The following is a 20682-nucleotide window of genomic DNA, read 5'->3' as shown; positions in this document are numbered from 1 at the left end:
GCTCCGGCCTTTCGCGTCTGTTGCAAAAGAGGAGGGGGTGGAAAGCGGGGAGCTTAGTCTGTAGGGGCACTTTATGTCTGTCTCAGCTGGATGGCTGGCTGGTTGTGTGTCCCCTCTCCCCAAAGACATGTACCCTGGCTAATGCTTCATTTATTTAGTTCATTCAGCGTGTAGCAACTCTTAAGGCCTGGTGACATGCCAGCAACTGCTTGTAAAGTCAGAGGTGTGCTTCAAATGGTGAAGGGTTGATAGTCTGTTAAATCTCTTCTGCTCAGCCAGATTCCTTTAGAAATGAAGTTACAGTGCTACCTACAAATGCGACTGCGACATCTGTTCTTTGCAACCAGTTTATTTTATTCATTTATACGCTTTTAAGTATTTATATTGTCTGTATCAAAGAAAGTAAGAACAAAATCATTATTCAAATCTTTTACCCTATTATGCAGCGGTTTTTATGCAAATTTGATCGGTTTTGAAGTCGATATGTGACATTTGTTTTAAGATCTTGTTTTCGATAGTACAGACAATAAATTCAGGTAAGCACTGGAAGGACTGCAGCAGGATCAACATTTTTTTATGCTCTGCCGACCCACCCTTGCCCCTAGGATTCCCTTTTGCTGCCAGTATCTTCTAGCCTTTGAAAGGAGTGCGTGACTGTTGGCACGCACCAGCATGTTTTGCCTCTTTGAGGGTTGGGTTTCTTTCTTTCTTTTTCTCATTAAGGTCAGCTGTGTGTATGGTATGCACTTGACATTTCCGCCCAGCTGGGCGATGGGTTATTCCAGTTCGTGGGCCGTGCTGGGTGGGGAGAAGCATGGGCTCAGCCGGCGCTGGCCAATCCGGCCTGCTGCGGCTCTCGCCCGGGCTGACGCTGCGCAGCCTGCTGGGGTTTGTCACTCATCTGGCTGAGCAAGAGTCATCCTCCTGGCTCTGCCTGCGCCTTCCAGGAAATGGTAGATGGAGCGACCCTGGAACTGGGCAGCTTCGTTGTGTCCTTCTGCTTGTAATGCATGCGGTCGTCAGACGAGGGGAGAGATAATGGCAGTGGGAAGGCAGAAACAGTGATTTAAATGTAATTTAAGGTTCCCAGAAGAGCCAGTGTGTTGCACCAGTATAAACAAGTTGATTTTGAGCAAAATAACTAACTCCATTGTTTGTTCAGCTTGAAACAGTATATTCCCTTTGCAAGGCTATAGTTTGTCTCTAGTTTGCACAGGGTGTTCTTTTGAATTACAAGTGGAGGTAGGCTACCAGGAAATTAAACAAAAGCTGCCTACACATGTTTCTTGATACGTTATTTGGGGATTTTTTAAATGTATTTTCTGGTGGGAGAATGGTGTATATAAAGGCAAGAAACACAAAAAGAGCATTGTTACACAGTAACTTAAATAGTAATGCCAATTGCAGGAGGACCTGGGCTGAGCACAGTCAGCAGCCCCAGGAATGGCGGTGCGGGGGGAGCTGGCTGGGGAAGGGGGGGGTTTAGCTGACTCTGCACTCCGTCTGCGGTTACTGTGCAGACTCCTGTCTTTCTGCGGCAGTTTTAAATGTTATCTGGGTAGCGCCTAGAGACACCCCACCACCCTCCCCACGCATTTGTGTACGCACAGGAAAATCAGGCTGTGTTGCTTTAGGGACTGTACAAGACACATAGGAAAAAAAGTTTATGCCCTTTCGATTCTGCTTGGCTAGTCTTTCTGCTCTGGGCTCTCTCCAGGGGACGAGACAAGTAGATGCAGGGATCTGTCATGCAGTAGAAAATGCATGCTCATGTGAAAAAACATCAACTGAGCAAGCAGTGACTTGTAAATCTTTACAAATTATTTTGTTCTGGGTATGGTAACACTGTGTAGTTTAAATGTAAATCTGCTGTTTAGGCAGTTTAGTTAATGCTTCCAAAACAGAATAATAAGTTTCTTTACTTCCAGCTAAGATTCTCCTCTCAAGCCTTTTTACTTGCTTCTTGCTGCCTCCGTGACACTTCTCCTGATGTAGGAGTGCCCTGCGTACATAGAAAAGTCCTTCTGTGCATCACAAATGCATGAGTTGTAGGTTAGCCTTTAAAACTCTGTGCCTCAATTTCAAAATTTCAAATTTAGACTTAACCTCCTGAGCATAACAGTGCCCGGACATAAGTCTTCTCTAGAGAAGTACCCCTGTGGGCCTTTCTGTCCCAACATAAGCAACAGAGGAAGTTTCAGTTCTCAGAAGGCCTGTGATGACATTATCTATGTATTTCTTCTTACATGATAACTTTGACTGGGGGGTTGGACCAATGTCTCTAACTGATGATCAGAGAATTTCTTGCAGGCATGTTTTAAGTCATGGTAATTTCCATCCTGTAGATGGAAGTATAAATGAGGATTCTGTGGTCAAAAATTACTTTAAAAGTCTCTTGCAAAGCAAACAAGTAAATCATTTGAACCATTAGTCTCCGTATCTTTGAAGATTTTTTCGTTGTTGAATTGGTGCTCCGGACCTCCAGCACAGTACCACAACTCGAGCTATGTGAGCTTAGGCTGTGCTGGGAACTGTGGTGCAGGTAGAGCTATGCAAGCTGCCTCTAAAAAAGCTCTTTCAGGTACTGGAAGTATTTTAGCTCAGTAACACTAAAATCAAAGCAAATTGCATTTGCAGAGTTATATATTCCAGTCCCTGACTTAGCTGTTAACTATAACTTTTGCATTTCTGCACTTCTGTGCAGTGTGGATTTACCCAAAATCTCTTCGGGCTCTTAGGCATGTTTTTTTGACTCTGCTCACGTTTGCCCGTTCACATGTTCTGTTTCACAGAGGTTCTGATGCTTGTGTGGTGCTATATATAGTAAGGTCTTGGATTAAATACATGTTAAAGTTTCAACTCCTGCTGCTGAAGGGGCTTGTGGGCAGAAGAACAATTACATTGAGAATAATCTGCCTTAATTTTTCATGTGTTTTGTTCATACTGTCATTAATAGTACCTCTTTTATGTATTTACTCTAGACTTGTTATACTTTTCACGGATGAGTTGGGTCATATTTCCCACTGGAGAGCCATCATGGCAGGAAGTCTGGCTGGCATGGTTGCAACCATCGTGACTTACCCCACTGACGTAATTAAAACACGGCTCATTGTGCAGAACCGACTGGAACCATCTTATGAAGGAATTCTTCATGCTTTTTACAAAATTTATCATCAAGAAGGACTCCTTGCACTCTACCGTGGCGTTTCACCAGCTATATTAGGTAAAATAATATTGGGGGAAAAATCACCTCATTGCACAATGTTTATTGCAGCTATATAGTGCATTCATTTCCCCACTTGATTTCAAAAGCAAATAGTAATGTTCTTCTGTAGAAGGTATGTAGATTTACAAGGTACGACAATACTGATTACCTCTGCTGCAGCTTTATTGCTTCAAATTATGACCAAGTGCGTAGCATTTTATGTATGGTTAAGTGTTCAACAAAATACTCTTCTCCTCCTTTTATAGATGATCTAGTTGTGCTCGGATGCAAGATATCCACCATTTAACCCTTTAAAAATATATATATATACACACAGTGTTCCTAATTCCTATCTAAGTGTGAGAGTGTCTCCCTAGCTGTTCAGTGAAACCAGTATCAGCAGTAATGTATAACTGATGTGAAAAGTGAAGATTAGCGGTATTCTCTCTTTATATGAAATGACTTTTTAATTATTTATTTACTCTCCATAGCTTTTAAAGATGCCATTTAACTTTGAGTCCACTTTTTCACAATATGACATTATAAAAAATGCATAATAATGTATAATCTCATTATAAAATTGCTGAGAGCATGAAACAAGCAAAAGAGGACAGAAGTATCCCTCATCAGCTTGACTGAAGAGGCAACTCTGTTTGCCTCTTACAACTCTGTACAACTGCTAGGGTCGGACTAGAGAAACTTGGACTGGAGAAAGAGCTTGTCACAAAAGAGAGAACCTGGAGAAAGAGCTGACCTGTCATGAGGCTAAAGCAGTTAATAATTCTGACAACATGCACATTTTAATATGTAAATATATGCCCCTATCAGCACATCTAGGTGCTACAATATGGGTGTTTGGTGGTAAACCAAACCTAAAAAATAAAGTTCTTCAAAATATTGATCAGTTTTGAGCAATGTGAGGTGTAAACTGGCAGTGGCTCGTTCCATCTTTCTAGGTTATGTGATGAGCAGCTCTGTTTTCTTAGTGTACAGTGTGTTGATATAAACCTCTCTGGTTTGCTTTCTAGGTGCTGTCCCATTTTCTGCAGGCTCATTCTTTGTTTACATCAATCTGGACAAAATCTGGCGAGAACCCATAGTTCATTTCACTCCTCTTCAGAACTTCATAAACGGCTGTGTAGCAGCTGGTGTGGCACAGACGCTTTCTTTCCCCTTTGAGACTGTCAAGAGGAAGATGCAGGTACAGAGCATTCATGTTACTAGTACTTTGTTATAGGGGCTTGTTGCAGGAGCTTGGGACAAGACTAGCCAGATGATCATGAGTGCCACTTTATTTCTCTTACCAGTAGGCTACAGAGACTTTGTTTTAGGGTGGTTGGTTTTTGTTTTTTTGTTGTTTGTTTTTTTTCTTTTTGTTTGTTTGTTTTGTTTTTTTTTAAGTCTGAAAATTACTGTTACAAGTGTATTGTTACACTTCTAAGGTGGGTTCAAGTACTATCATGGGATGTATGTATACTCTCAGACTCTGTGTCTTTAGCTTTATTTCTTTTTTTTTTCATAGCAATTCCATCAAATTCTCACAGTTCAGAATTGGCAAACCTTCAGTCAAATAGAGGCATTCAGTCCCCGTGGTGGTAGGCAGGATGAATGAGATCCATGTCATTTTCAGAGCCTGTGTGTCTGCCATTTATGCCTGACCTACATACTGGCAACCACAAGAAACTTGCACAGTAGGTATTAAGTCTGAAGTGTCAGAACTATCCTCGTTCTTATTTCTGACTCCTCTGGTTAACCAGTAACTTCCTAGTTGCTGGTGCTGCTGCTTTCCTGGAGCATCAGCAACATGAGAGTGACTATATCAAGTTACTATATCGTTTTATATTATCTTGCTGATCCTTTCTCCTGAAAGCTTAGTAATAATGATTTAAAAACAAAACAAAACAACCACCACCCCACAGCTTCCATCTCACTGACATAATTAATTTGATGATGTCAACTCTTCATTAGAACTTCATCAGTAGAGCGACAGTGAATAGCTGTCATCGTTTGGTGGCCCAGTTCATAGGACTGCAGATTTATGGGAAGCTTTTGTGATCTTATCAAAAAAGCAGTGATTTGGTGTGGCAGCATTGTATAGATCCCCTTCCCCCTCCTCAAGTGATAGTCTGGTTGGTAAGTCACAAGCTAGCAAAAGGTCAGTGAAACTGTGAATTCCCCTCTGCTGCTCCCCAGGTTCCCTTTTTCAGACAGGGCTCAGATCCAGTGGCACAGAAGCCTTCGTTGCCCTTTCTCCATATCGTAACAGAGGACCTCAGCAGGAGAAGTAATGTCTTTTGTTAGACCAGCTCATGTAGCTGATATATCCAGAAGTCAAACTTTAAGCTGAGCCCTTTCATCAGGTATCTCATAAAATGTCTCAGGTGAGAAAGAGATTCTGAGCATGAAAGCTTGATCATTTTTTCCAGCTGTACCAGTGGGTCTAAGAAAAGCAATTACTCCTTACAAGTCCTCTTTTTCTTTATATCCTTAGGCTCACAGCAATACTGTTGCCCTAAAGAATAAAGAAAAGAAAGCATTTACTGTGCTGTTTCCCTTTTAATATTTTTTGTCAATACATCAGTTACTTGAACATTCAGTTTTCGTAATCAGTTCAAAAGTAACTTTCAGTTGTAACTGGTGTGATGTTAAGTTCTATGTCAAGCTTTGTCTTGACAGGCAAGTAGAGAAGTGGAATAAGCCCATCCTTCATTTTCCTGCCACTAGGCTGTACTCTTTCACCAAAGGGATGCTTAAAACATCTGATTGGCACTTCTAGAAATAAGAAGGGAACTGGATTTATTACCTAAATACGTAGGAAGTGGATATGCTAAAAATACTTTGAATGGAAAAAAGGCTCAACAACAGAGAGATTTTTTCCTCATAGATGCATTGCAACAACTGAATAGTGATTTTCTAAGCTTAGAGAAACACCTCCTGTTCAGTGATTTATTCTGAAGGCATGGGAGAAGGCAAAGGTGTTTCAGAAGAGCTAGCTGCCTAGGTGTGAAAGCCCATAATTTGGTTGGTACTGGAAATGACGTAAGTCACGGAGGCTTGTCCAGAAAAGAGACCTGTTGAAAATCAAACCCAAGCTGATACTGAGAGCTCACTGGAACTCATGTAAGGTCATCCAAGAAATTTTTCACAGTTAGCACCAGGGTATGGCCCCGCTATGCAGGGATCGGCTCTGCTTACTTGCTGGCCTGTTCAGTTTGCAAGGCCTGTTCAGTTTGCAAGGCGGTGGTCAGAAGAGAGAAGTGTCTAGGACAGCACCAGAAAAGGTATCATGCAAAGGGACCTAGAAAGGGGGAGAATAAAGAAGAGGGAAAAAAGAGCTTCAAGACATTTCAGTGTTCTGTAGAAAACAGGGGAGCAGATAATTCTGATCACAGTTTTTCTCAGACATCATATTCTGATCAGCCTCCATTCAGTGATTCACCTTTCTAACTGATAGAAAGAGGGGTGTACCAAAGCCTTCAGCTACCCCTGGGCCTGGTGTGAGCGCTCTGCAGTGCGTGTAGAGAAATGCCGGCTTTGTTTTGAAGCAATGAACACTGGTTTTGTGTACAAAGAGGAACCCAGCACATTGCAGAGGTCAGTATCAGATTCCTCTTCCTTCCCTTCTGTCCCACTGATCTGACAGGTGGAGGTAGTATATTGCCAAAGAAGACTTTTCCAGTGAACCTGTTGGTGATGGGGAAGAGAGTTGTAAGGCAGTCTCAGGAGCTTCAAAAACTGAGAAACTAGGACACAAGGCTGTCTTCTCTGGTTCTGGGATGGAGTACAAGCCTGAGACTAGAGCATCTAGTTCAGACCTTTACCTGACACACTAGGCAGTCTTGGAAGAGTTAGCTCCATCCATCTCCTCATCTAGACAACACCTGAATTGTTTGCACAGACTAGAACATGAATTCTGCTATGGGAGGAAGGATAAGGTGTTATTTTTAATCTCAGTTGTAATAATTTTGTTTCATCCTTTCTCATTTTACGTATCTGAATCCTACACTTCTGACGCCGGCAGCTTCTGTTACTGACATCTGTGGGAGTAGGAGCTGTCAGTGAACAATTCTTCCTCTGTGTTTCAGTGATGATTTATGATGTCAGATTTGCTCTGTAACCATGGCTTCTTCCCCCTCTGCTATTAGAATTATCTTTATCGTGTTTACTTTTTTTTTTACAAAGATGCTGTGTTTGCTAAATATATTTGAATGTTTTTCTTAAAAGAAATGTTAATTAATATGAGCGAGTCTTACTGAATATGTGAGTCCTCTATGTTGTGCTTATCCTAATTTTATTCCTTTGTCTTCCTTTTTTCACTTTGCTCCTGATTGGCATGTTAGAGAATTAAGAGGTACTGTATGCATGTTTTGGCATGGAAATACGGCTTTTGTTGTGCATCTGTAGGAGGGGACTAGTGTAGAAGGGATGTTCTATATCAAATGCTTTCCTGACTCACTTTTACGCTCTATCAGTTTCTGAACAAAAAGTTACTGATCTTTATATCCTTCTGACTGTTATCCTTGGCTTTCCTTCCTTACCTCACAATATCATGTTCTCTGTTAAATCCAGAATCTAAGTAATATTCAAGTACTGCACTTTTACCTTGCAGACTTCAATACTAGAACACTTTTTTTTTCTTTTTCTATTTTTTTTTTTTTTTTTACCTTAAGCAGGGAAATACCTGCCTATGAATGAATCTGGGTCTAAGGGAAGCACAGGTAATCTGTTTCCACTTCCCCACATCATCTTTTTGCCTATGCTGACCTTCATAAGTGCATATTGGACTCAGCCCTGGCATTTCAGTAAGGGAAGATGAATTTAGAGCTGTTATATGCCATACAGAAGTTTATTATTAGAATGACACCGATCCCAGGCTATGTGTAGAACTGAAAATCTACAAACATGCGAATGGTCAGCGCAAACCTAATACCCGAGTTTGGCACTTCCCTCTGTGCACATGACCCTCAGTGGTAGGCTCAGATACCCCTGGCTGGCACTTCTCAGCCTTCGTTCCGAATTGACCTGTGACTTTGGTAGTTTTGTTAGGCAAAATGCACAAAGATGACCCTAAAGTTTTACAGATACTCCATTGGCTGTGCAGTTACTCCTCACCTGCTTACATGAACAAACTTTGCATGGTTCGCAGAAGCTCAGTCCTGTCCCCGTATTTTTGATGGTATAATTTGTTTTAATTTCTGTGACTAAAACTTGTCTGAAACTCTCCTTTGACAGTAAATGCTACTCAGGTATAGTCTTACCATCAAACCCTTGTAATATAGAATAAGCATACTTTTAGTATACTGCAGGATTTAGCACATTTTTGGTGTTGACTGCACAGCATCCTCAAGTTGTGAGGGCATCTCTCCGGGGAAAGCATTGTTCAGTAGTGATCTTTCTGTTTTAAAATCCAGGCTTTAAATTCCCTCCACTGCCATAAACAAACAGGCTTACTGCTCTTGGTTAGTGTAGACTGTTGCTATGCATTGCCCAGGAAGTGGCCTCTTTTCAGTGACAAAAGGGAATCAGTTAGGCCTCAGCTGCCTATAAATCTGCAATGTGTATTGGGTTTTTTTGTTGGGGTTTTTTGGTTCTTTGGAACACAAGATGCTCTGCAAGTGTGAAATCTGTTGTAAATGATGTAAATGCTATATGTTCTTAGTAACCTTGAGAAAACTAGCCAGTCATTCCCTTTGTGAGGTAGCCTGTTTAAAGTAAATGCAATCTTGTGCCTTGTTGGCACATTTCTAGTCTGAAGTCAGTTAAAGGAGATACTGAAGTCTCTCTTTAAAAGTAGTACTGTTATTTAAGTCTTCATTTAAAAATAGTCCCCTAACTATGTTCCTTGCATGGTAAAAGTCAGTCTAGCAAGAACCCAGTGGGTTGGGTTATAAACAAAGCTTTGGAAAAGAACATGATAAATTTTCTTCAGAAAAGCACCTTCTCCCTGCTGAAATGATGGGACAGTGCTCCTGCGTTGCTAAACACGAGTAACTTGGAATCCGAGTGCTCTGTCATTGGAGATGGTCACTGGAGATGGCTGGCATGGCATGGCAGCCTCTGAAAGCGCTCAGGCTGTGGTGTCCCTGCTGTTTGTGAGATCTGTGTTCTTGTCAGCTGGGAATATGAAAGTTATTGGAGTCATGACCCAGTTTAAAAATAAGAAATCCTTTTTGGGTCATGTGGTTCACACGACATCTCAAAAGCATACGTGCTCTGAGACTTCATGCAGGGAGACCCTTTAATAGTGAATGGCATGGGAGCCCAAGCCTTGAAAATTTTCAGAGATGGAGCCATTTGACCACACAGAGTGGCAAATTCCATAGTGTGGAAGCAAATAAGGAGCAATATTACTACCTTTATTCTGATTTTCTGTAAAGTACGGCTTCTGTGGTTGCTAGCTGTCTGTTCTTGCCCCCAATAACTTTTGATCCTGCTGTCCAGCTTCAACTAAACTTGACAGAGTAGTGGAGGTTTCGGAGATACTAACTTCCTTCAAGTTTTGTGAAAACAAGTGTACAGATAGAGATGAAATTCCAAAAATATTTCACCTGAGGGGAAGGCTGCAGTGTGAGTTCTTACTTTTCTTACTTCTCCCTGTGATCTCACGCTCCACTTCTCCTTGCTGCTGGGGTTCAGGCATCAGCCAGGATGGTTGATGTACCAGCCCTGGGTGGTACTTGAACTTGGGACCAGCCTGGCTCCTCTAATTATTAGCAAATAGGTAATAGACATCAGATTCTGGTTTTGGTAAAATCCCTTCCTTCCTTCTCTTTTTCCCTATGTCTAAATGCTTTGAGCTACCAGCATTTTTTATTGTTTTGCTGACGTTGCTATAAAGATATTTTATACCACTTTCTCTGAGGCTGTTGCAGAATAGTGCCCTACTGCTTTGGGAAGTACTTGGTCCAGTAAATGGTTGAGACAATGCCTGAAAAAGCTACTGAGCATAACATGGGCTTTACCTTCTGTAACAGCCTAGATCAGCTTCTGTGCATCTGAACAAACCTCAGAAGCATTCCTCTTAGATCCCCAGACTTCCACAGAAGAGAATCACGAAGGCTGACTGCCTGTGAAGTTGAAACACTCAACAGTGCCAGTGGAAAAACTGGATAAGAGGGGAAAAATCGTAAATCAGGAATCAGAAGCAAGACTGGGCTAATCTAACAGTCAGGTCTGCCTTGTGACACCTCGTGCTACATCTAGTGGTCTTTAACCCTGTTCATCCAAGGAGCTGTGGTGTGGTAAGTGTGTAATGCTCGCTCTGAGGTGGATTACAGCAGTAGCTTAGCACTGCAGCACAGTGGTCTGCCGAAAAAAACCAGGAAAACACACTGTACCCATTTGAAATGCAGGAGGTCTGAGTGAGGGCAGAATGCAATTCTCTCTGAATGATTTTCCCAGACACTGAAGTGGCCGCCATGCTCCCAGTCCTAGATTTGGTAGTGCCAGCTGAGCATGGCCGCCGGCTTCTTACAGCCTCTGCAGCTCTGTGATCAGTGTGGTATGAGCGAGAGCTCTTTAATCTGCTTTGGGGCAGATCAGATGGGTTAACTCAGCCCACCTTTTTAAACTCGACAAGCTCACCCAACTGACGGGGCCTGACACTGGTTAGGGTACACTGTTACCCCTAACATGAGTACATTTGCATCAGTTATACAGGAGAGCCTTGTATCCATTTGTCTGGGCTTAGAATGATGTGCCTGTGACATGTAAGGTGATTAATTATGCAAAATACTCCATAAACAGGAGCTAAAACTTTATGGAGACTCTCTTCTTTTATATCTGATTTATTTTGATTTGGTGTAATTCCTTACCTCATCCATATGAGGCCAATGGAAATGGGTCCTCTGTAAAGCTGCAGTCCTGTAAAATGTTAATTTTCTCCTCAGTTCCTACACAGAAAGCGGGAGATGCAGGAACGAGTGTTGCTATTCACTGTGTGAAGTGTGGGACCAAGCTAGTCTGCCTAGGGTTTGCACCATTAAATAGTGCGTGAAAATGGTGCACCCGTTTGTAAGGGCTGAGCTGAACGAGGCATTCGGAAACCACTCAGAGGTGTCCATGCAGGGGGTTTGCACTGCCTTGAGAAAAAAGACCTCTATATTCCATATCAAAGATTTCTTCATACTGCAGGTCTTAAAAGCAGGGAAAGCAGTAGCAAAGGAGGGATTCTGCAACAAACTGTGAAGCCTCAGGGCACAACAGGCCTGGCGATGATGTATTTAAAGCTAAGAGTCAAACTTTTGAGCAAGCAGTAAACTGTTTCGCTCATTTGGTGCCATTGATCTCAGACAGGCGAGATGATTTGGCCCCAGTTCAGGTTACAGAGGAAAGGACAACATGTTCCTAGAGTGCAGGAAGCTGGAGGTCAGCTGCGCTGCTGTGGGACCGATTGCCTCCTGATAGCTTGTCATCGTTTACCTTCCTACATGCCTGAATACCTTCGGTGGACTTCAGCCAGGGGTAAGTCAGCATTACCAAACCACTGACACAGAAAAGACAATGACTACCGAGTAAGGCTGTCCCCAAGGAGAAAGGATTGATTAGCCCAAGAGAATGTATGCTTTTTTCCCCAATGTTAATACTTATTTACATTTTAATTCTTTCTTATTTGAGTGGTATGAAATACTCTTTCAAGCATTCAGCCTTCTCCTGAGTGAAATTTCTGTTGACTGTAGTGGCAGTAGCTTGAATGAAAACTGCGATCTTTGTCCTTCAGTTTCCTTTGAACTACAGTTACGCTTGCCTGTTGCATGTGTCCTTATTAACCCAGACTGCAAAGACTCCTTATTTTAGCTTTCAGATTAAGAGCATGAACTCTTGAGCTGTGTTGTAAAGTGCCTTCCTGTGCTTTTTTTTTTTTTAATTGATCAGAAGTGTAGGACACCTGAATCTGTTGAAAATATATAAATAACAAGCAATTTTACTATATCTACCGTCAGGATAGCATACCACCTATGGCAGCTATTCACTGTTAGTTGATCTTTCATACTCTGTGCCAACAGTACCGCATACTCAAAAAATAAATAAATAGCAAATCTTTGTACCAACAAACTTTATGAACAGGGAAGGGGGGAAAAAGTACATGAATTGAGAGGGAAGTATTTCTAAATAGTCTCTGATACGTGTAAATTCAGATAGTTGCAAACCAAAATGTCCTAAAGTGCAAGTGGGAATTTTGTATCTGCACAGCTCTGGGCACAGGCTCAAGTGGCCTAACCACCGCGTCTGCCATTCCTGACCTGGTGGTCTCTGCTTGGTCTCCGCGTGGCTACTATGAGCCTTGGAAAGATTCAAGTGATTGATCTTTTGATGGGCACGGTTCCCACTGCAGCTGCAGTGAACTGCATCCGTCCTTCAATCCTAAGAGGGAGAGAGGAGAAGGAAAGGTGCTGGGGGAGGTCACTGAAGGGGAAATCTTTATGAGCATCTGTGAGATTAGTTCCCAAAATGGACTATGTTGTTCTGGCAGTCACCTTGTGATGCAGACAATGGGAGAGATGGTATCTGAAGAATCTTCAGGTAACAATTAACTTTAACAATTAACTTGAGTTTTGTCATGACACTTCACCCTTATTTAAATATTTTGTTTATATAAAAAAAAATGTGAGTGCAGGTAGTTTTTTTTAATACACGTCTCTCGAGTTTAGATTGTTGAAATAGAACAGAGTGCTAACTTTGGGGAAGTATCACAGTGACTTAGTAGACTTGGTGGCCTCTGGTTACTAAAAGACTGTGTGTATGATGGAGCCAGTTCTGCATTTGATGTGCTTTAATCATATAGAGAACCCATTGTCCATCAGAGGTAAAAAGATTAGCAACTTAGCCCTGCTACTACTATGACTAACAACTTGGCACTCTGTTATCAGCACAGTGAGCTGTAGTGCATCTCCAGCCTTCTGCAGTATGAGACAGCCGCAACAGGGGGGGAAGGAAGTCTTTAAAAATGTTCATAACAAACAGGTTTCCATAGAGCAGCCCATAGCGTCAAGGGGTGTCAAAAGAAAGGAAAGCTGCTTTGAGGTGCATGGCGTGAAACGTCTCTGTCATAAACCTGACCTTTTTGGAATGAGATTAGCTGTTTGATTTGTATGTCATAGTAGGTTTCTGAAAAAAAGGTGGAGAAACTAGTTTGATCTGTTTGGTTACTTCCATTTTCTGGCTCTGGTGCCATAGGGTAGTTGTGAGGATTGCAGTGTTGTAGACAAGCTTAGATGATGCAGAACCACCCAAAACCCACAGCTGTTTTTTTTGTTAAAAACAGTGCCATATGAAATGCCTTCCTAATTTTTTTCTTTTATTAATTTAATTTTATTTGATTTTATTAACTTTGTTTAGCTGTGAAATTAGCTAAATGCAGAAATACTGAAGTTTTAACTACACACTGATACAGTTTTTAGTTTTCCTTTTGCAGTAGATGATTCTGTGGACAATTCTTATTTAAATAATGTGTCCAGGGTCTTAGAAACATACTGCTCCTGTAAAAGCAGAAAGACTGGCAAAGCATACTTCACCCCACAGACTGAAATCTTGAAAATGGCTGTAACCGTGGTGAATGTTAATTTATTACTATAAATAATCTTTCAGTAAATCTCTTAAGAGGTCAATGTCTGTGGGCAAATTAGAAATCTGGGGGTTTGACTTACCTATTCCTTTTTAACTGTCTTCTGGATGTGCTTACTGTGTGCAGAATCTCACTGAAACCTGCAGTGTGCTTGTCACCTGTCTTGGTGTTGTAGACAGGAGTACTGTCATCAGAACACATTGATATGTGCCTTTGGAATGTATACAGTAACGAAGGGGATTAAGTCAAACTCATACAGTTAATTCTTGCAGGTCATGCCCTGCCTACCACAAAGGGACTTAAAAAGGAAGGGAATCGCATTCTGCTTTCCTGAAATGTTTTGGAAACCTGTCCCTCTTCACTGCTTGGCTGCCTATAACTTCCTTTACCAAAAAAGCTTGTGGAAACTGGCTGACAGTCCAGAGAGCAGAACAGGTTCTGACTCCAGCTCTCCTATGACTGCTGCTGCATTTTTAAGGATACTTACATTATTTGGGTGCTCTTTTAAGCATCCCTGGTGCTAATATCACCGTTCTTAGTGGAACTGGTCCCTGAAGTCTCAGTTGCAGCACTCAGCATCTTCTACGGTACAGTCATGAGAGCCTTTGTGCAGGAGTTTCTCAAGTACTGTGGAGAAAGGCTTGAAAAGTTATTTCTCTCTTTCTCACTGTTGGATTTAGCTGTTGCTTTTTAAACCCTTACACCCCTTAAGTAACAGAGCCAAGCAGCCAGCTGAGCTTCCTTGTAGCAAATGAGCATAAGTGAACATGTGCATGACCCTTGGCTACCAGACTAGCTCCTTAACCTTGAACTACCTCCAAAGGGCTGGTAATACTGTAAAATCACAGCAGTTAAATCCCATAATGTCTGCCCCTCTGAATCTTAAAACGGCAAGCTGTGGGAGCTTGCACCACAGTTAGGAATTACGGAAACAGCTGTAGCCCCGTGGAGTTAGCAAGGCCAATGTAGACACAAAGGGGACGAGCAATTAGAACAGTTGAAATACTTTCTCCCCCACAAACGTGATCCCTCTCTTACAAATCAGGTACACTGTTGAGAAGGTTCAGAGAGAAGCAAATGATTCTGTTCTCTCCTCCTTAAAGTGTAAAAGACCATGGATTAAATCCGCAGCTCTACTCTTGTTTGGGGTAAAAGAGCCAGGACATGATAAAGGGGATCCAGAAGATAACAAATCAGGATGTGGTGGAAGTCTATTGCCTTCTTTCTCAGTGCAGACAGCTGCTTTCCTAAAATCGCCTCCCAAAGCCCTGTCAAAAGGAAACTGTATGGTTTTACTTGTTACCTGTCATCAGAAGTATTTCACATGCATTTCAATCATGCACAAAAAAAGTGAGAAAAAAATCATGATATGTGATTTTTTTTGTAGATAAAGATGACTATGCAGTTAGCGTGTGGGGTGATTAGGGGTTTTTTGTTAGCTTCTAAATTTTAGCAGTAGACTTGTCAGTAATGCAAGGGGATACAACAGCATTAAAACTATTTGATTAGCAACTCTTATATACCTGGAGCATGAGTTTTGATCTGTTTCCGTTTCCAGCATCGAAGTTGCCAAGTATTTGAAATGCTATAGCTGAGGCATCTGGAAAATGTCATCACCACTTGTTGGTTTATGAGAGGCTTGTCATAGGCTTAGCAGCTCTGAGAAGCTGTAGGTTAGTCTGGCCAAGGAGGGAAAAAATGCTATACCACGTAGTGTTTCAGATCAATGAGGGGATAATGATATCCATGTTCACCAATCAGTTAACTGTACAAGTCCCATTTTTATCAAACTTCTGCCCTGTGGTGATCAGCTTGCACGTGCAAGTCATCAACCTGTGTCCTGAGGTCCCCACACACTCCTGACTGAGAAGTGTCACTTACCATGTGTTTGAGTGAAACCCTGACTTGCCAATGCAAAATAAACCCATGACTGCATGTGCACAGATGGATGAGGATGGGATTATTCAAGGTCAGGTTATCCTGTCTGTGCTAACGCAGTAGGAGATTAACGAAGGAAGGATTTTGCTGTTAAAAATGACCCTTCACTTCCTCCGTGTGAACAGACACTGTCTATGCTGCAGTTGGAAATGTAGCTGCCATCCAGCAGGATGCTGCCAAGCTAACTTTAACCAATCTGGACCATGTAACAAAGATACGGGAGCACGGGAACCAACTGCTCACCTACAGCCCTTGGTGGGCTTGTACAGTTTGCCCTTCTCTTTGCAGTATGGACACAGCCTCAGCAGCCAGAGTGAAGTCAGCACGCTCTTCTTTTTGATCAGAATTACAGGAAGGCAGTGTGGCACCTGGGGCCATCCCCAAGCTTCCCTCTCATAGGTGCTCCACTGCCAGTGATGTGAAATACCTCTCCCCAGACCTGAGCAGCTGGCAGATGGGTTTTGTAGCTCTGGTTCGGATGGATTGTCTTCACAAGGGTGGGATTTATTTCCAGTAGTGATATAGCACAAAAGGAAGTGCTGTGTGAGATTACTCGTCTCTTTCTCTTTTGTACCTATCAGAGAATTAATTCCCTCCCTTTTTAGTTTGTATTTCAAGATGAAGTACCTGATTCTTTTGGGTTAACAGAAGAATCCAGATCAGTCTGTTGAAACCTGGCATTAAGTGTTCCTTATGTACCAGAATGGAGAAAATAATTATCTTTAATTACTTTGGTTTTCCTTTCCTCATTCTAAATCCCCCTGGGTGTCTCTTGAGCAGGCACAGAGTCCTTGGCTTCCCCACTATGGAGCAGTTGATGTCCATTTTACTGGCATGGCTGACTGTTTCCGGCAAACTGTGAAGAACAAAGGTGTACTCGGACTTTGGAGTGGACTCACACCCAGTCTGCTCAAGGTGAGGTTTTGCTTTCATCCCAATCAAAGACTGTCCTGAAGTAATCAAGACGCACTTCTGGGCAGTTGGGGTTATAAATCTTATGACGTGCCTCCGTACTTATTAGCAGCTTATAGATGACAGAGTCCGTGACAGAACAGCTATAACCTCAGGCAGGTTATAAACCAGCTTTGGAACTTGGTTTGGTCATATTTCCCCAAATGTAAGCTTGGCTTCTAGACGTCACTACTTTCAAGTTCATTTGAATGTCCTTAGGGAAGGGAGTGCTGCTAAGACACAAGCCAGGGTATGGATGGGGGATTGCAAGTGACAGCTAAACAAGTTCTACTTCTCAGCTGAGCTCCAGTCATTTGACACGTTGTACCAAATCGTGAAGAAAATGGCGCTTGTATAAGCCACTTCCCCAGAAGTCAAAAGTAGTACTTTCAACCAGCTATTTAATGCCTGCGAATCAGTTACTACAGCCCTTGCTGAGTTGAAAGCATGAAATAAAGCACAGTAGCTTAAACGGAAGGTAATTTAGTTTACATAAATACATTTTATAGTGCTGCGGTGAGGATTACCTACATGGAGTACTACAGGTCAGCTAATGAGTGGTAATTGAGTGACAAGGTGATTGATTGCAATGGCCTGCCTGTGCCTGGCCCTGCCTTGGCTGGTGTAAAGCCACATGGCACCAGAGCTGCTGATTCTGCATGGGGCAAAAGAAAATTGTTCAGTCACTCTGCTGTATGTAGAAGAAATCCCACATTTCCTACTGGGATTTGCTGCGGTTGCTTAGGATTTGCTTAGGTATTTGACAAGTCATGATAATGTATAGGGTAGCACAGACCTTGTTCCTCACAATACTGTTATAATTAGTTATGTACCAATAATATGTACCTACTTTTAGCATGCTGCAGGTGCCAGCCTAGTTTGAGGTGAGACTCTGATTTTATATAAATGAGCACAGCTCTATTAGCAGATCAGATCAGATTTGAAGTCCTAGAAGTTTCCTTTTTTAAAACATCTACTTTAAGAATGCTACTAGTGAGTCTAATATTGCTTTTTTTTCTTATGTTGCTTTTTTTTATTTTATCAGATTGTCCCATACTTCGGTGTTATGTTTAGCACCTTTGAATTCTGCAAGCGGGTCTGTCTGTACAGAAACGGTTATATTGAATCTCCTTTAAATTACAAGCTAACTCCTGGCGTGGACCAGAGTTTACAGCCACAAGAACTGAGAGAATTAAAGCTCCTCCGAAGGGAAAACTTTGAGTCAAGGAAATCAGCTCTTGAAAACTGACATTGGACTGTCCATTGCAGATATACCCACTACCTTTCTTAAGGAACTTTGCAGAAAAGACATGCTGAACTCACAGGTACCAGCATCTCAGCGGATTGCATGGTTTTAGTCATGAGACACCAGTGCCAGGAATGAATAGATCTTGTACTTCATTTGCTGAATGGATATAAACAATACGAATAGCAGGCATATACTGAAGAGGAGAGATGCAACTAGTTTGAAAACACTATGCTATTGGAACTCGAAATTACATTATTTTAGGTGCTTTTCAATAGTGAATAGCCATTTTGAGATAAAACCACTTGCAGAAAGGCAAGAGAACTGAGATGAGAGTATAAATTATATCTTCAAAAATATTAAGAAAATTCAAATGGATTTTTTTAAGTAATCTGAGATACCGAGTCAGCCAAAAATGATAAACAGACTAGAATACATATAACATGCAAGAATTTCTACCAAAATCTCTTTTTTGTTTGTTTGTTTTAGTGATACTGTGTGGACGTGGCATTCTGCAGATGCAGAATTAGTCTCAGTTCAGGCACACTCCAGAATCTACTCTTCAGTTTTGAGACTTACTTAAGAATAATAATTTTGTATGACTCTGGTGTAAAGATGAAAATATGCTGCTGCAACTGTGCTTTTGCTAAGAGAGAATTGTAATGTGCGAAATGAACTGTAATACACTGGAATGACAATCTTGCAAACTTAAGTGCATACTAGAAAATCTTCCCCCCTTTCTCCTGTGTTGTTACTGCATGTACATGAGTTATTTCAGGCTTTGAAAAATAGTTTTCCTTAAGTTCTCTAACCGAAATATTTCCTGAAAAATGCAGTTCTTAAATGTGTTAGATATTTCAGAGCCACGAGCCCTGTCATGTTGTTTTGGTATTCTTAAAGCTCTATTTTTATATTAAACTACTTTTTAGTTCCTGTGCACAGACCCAGGCCTACTGTGCTGCTCAGAACTTGCCAGCAGAATAGCGCTGTGCACACAGCCTGTGATTCCCACCCCCCCCCCTTTTAACTGCTGTGATCCAGGAGCTACAGATAGTTTCTGTAGATAGGAACCTCTCTGCAAGACCACTAGGTTATTGCCAGTGCCAATGCAATTGATAGGCCTCTGACCAGTCCAGGGAGCTTTTGGACAACAGAAGATCATCTTGCTTTTACACCTGAGGACCTGCGGTATTGCTCCAGTTCCTTTGTAGAAGTACAGCTATGGAACAGCCCCATCGTAGTGCCTCCTGATAGAAAACTTTAAACCCCGTGTCCACGTGGGAAGGCGGCTCTCTGCGGCATGTCCCACCGGCCTCGGGCTGTGGCAATGGGTGAATCACAGCAGCTCGGTAAGGCGCGTGCACACCAGCTATGCTCCTGTCCTAGCTGCAGCAGCCAGGGCTCAGCACAGGATTTGCCTGCTGGTTTACAAAGCTTTTTGTGTGTGTTTCCATACCGTTTATGTCCCTGCTGGGTGGAAATAAGTAATTCTCAGAAACTGCTTGGTTAGGCCAGGTCACAGTGGGATGAGGCAATGGCAAGATTGATGCAGGAACAGTTTGTGACTATGGAGAGAGATTTGCAGAAAGATTTGGGATAATTGTAAGGCCTGCCTTGCACCTAGAACTCAACATTGATGTACCCTACAGCTGAGGTCGTGCAGTATCTCTCTTAATGGGCTTGCTCAGTTCTGCTGCAGTGGTGCTTCATACTGGTTTTCTTCTCAGAGAAGAAATGCAAGCACTGATAGCAAAAATTAAGATGGTAGAGAGCAGATCTGGTGGCTCGTGCATCACACTGGGGCTGTAAGTGCTTTTGGCGCTCTAATCAACCTGCCTAATGAACACGTTTCTCCATGCCTCAGTTCCCCATCTGCACAGTGCAGGTAATAATACTGAGACTTATTTGAGATGTATGACTAAGGAGATGTGACTTGTGAGTGCGCAGGGGAGGAAGAGATTTCTAACGAGTGCCCTTACCTTGTCCAAGCATACCTGTATGTTTTTTACTAATGTTGTATTTCTAAATAGATTTTAAAGATTGAGTGATGGGTGCATATGAATGTCTGATCAGCTCTTCAAACCTGGTAAGAGTCAAGTGAGTCAAAAAGTCTAACTTGTTTCTGATATGCTAATAACACCTTTGTATTGTAAGGTACTCCTACGACCTATAAATCACTTACTAACCTTTTATCAACCAAGGCTCTACTTTGCGTAATCACATCTGTGCATGAGAAATCCCCCAAAAGGTAACACTAAAATATTTAAGACTGCACAGAAACAAAGTGCTTCAGCAGTAGATCACTAACATGTAAGATGGTGTATGATCGTGAAGAACCAGTTAGTAGCAAAGCTAAATCGCAGAGACGACTCTCAGGTAGGTGAACCGTAACTCAAGTGATATTTGGATGCGGCCATGCAGTAGAGGTGGGAGGTGGTATGTGGTGGGGCGTACGTCTGTCTGAGCATCCCAGCTGAGCTCAGCGCCGTGACTGATGTAGGGAATCCGTACGACACGCAGAGCTCTGTGACTCCCAGGGCATCACGTATGCAGGGGAGTAGTAATGGGAGAGGTCTCTGAGTGGGGGTCTCAGCTGAGGTTCAGTGAGATTGGGCAGTCAGGCTCGATCCTGTGCGCGTCTGAAGATTAAGCAGACTCTGAGCCTCCCCCATTCTTGCCTAAACCACGGCCGTGCTCTCTGCCCGGCTGCCTTCTGCATCGCCTTCGTGATGGCACCCGGGTAGCGCAGAGGGGCTGGGGCGGACACGGGCACGGAAG

The 20682-nt window shown here is 42.3% G+C and overlaps 2 protein-coding genes across 2 annotated transcripts in view; both read left to right on the top strand.

The window, feature by feature from the left end:
• Positions 1-814: 814 nt before the first annotated feature.
• SLC25A43 (solute carrier family 25, member 43) lies at positions 815-18847 on the top strand. The gene is made up of 5 exons (XM_009331294.1): positions 815-888; positions 2982-3223; positions 4234-4406; positions 16488-16622; positions 17704-18847. Exons 1-5 carry the CDS (start codon positions 815-817, stop codon positions 17905-17907), a joined length of 828 nt encoding a protein of 275 aa, XP_009329569.1. The 3' UTR covers positions 17908-18847.
• A 1379-nt stretch (positions 18848-20226) lies between these two features.
• Positions 20227-20682, top strand: part of SLC25A5 (solute carrier family 25 (mitochondrial carrier; adenine nucleotide translocator), member 5) — a 2874-nt gene continuing 2418 nt past the window's right edge. Inside the window, 1 exon segment of the mRNA XM_009331283.1 lies at positions 20227-20280. Within this exon segment, the coding sequence (XP_009329558.1) occupies positions 20227-20280 (54 nt within the window).

This window comes from Pygoscelis adeliae, unplaced genomic scaffold, assembly GCF_000699105.1.
Source record: "Pygoscelis adeliae isolate BGI_AS28 unplaced genomic scaffold, ASM69910v1 Scaffold100, whole genome shotgun sequence".
In the NCBI taxonomy this organism is placed as follows: Eukaryota; Metazoa; Chordata; class Aves; order Sphenisciformes; family Spheniscidae; genus Pygoscelis; species Pygoscelis adeliae.
The sequence above is the reverse complement of the archived record's forward strand: the minus strand, read 5'-3'. Positions and strand labels throughout refer to the sequence as shown.

Excerpts from the sequence above, each read along its gene's own strand:
- SLC25A43 (XM_009331294.1), top strand. The coding sequence starts at position 815 with ATGGGCTCAGCCGGCGCTGGCCAATCCGGCCTGCTGCGGCTCTCGCCC. Across the intron at positions 4,407-16,487 it reads CTGTCAAGAGGAAGATGCAG|GCACAGAGTCCTTGGCTTCC; the intron begins GTACAGAGCATT and ends TCTCTTGAGCAG. Across the intron at positions 16,623-17,703 it reads TCACACCCAGTCTGCTCAAG|ATTGTCCCATACTTCGGTGT; the intron begins GTGAGGTTTTGC and ends TTATTTTATCAG.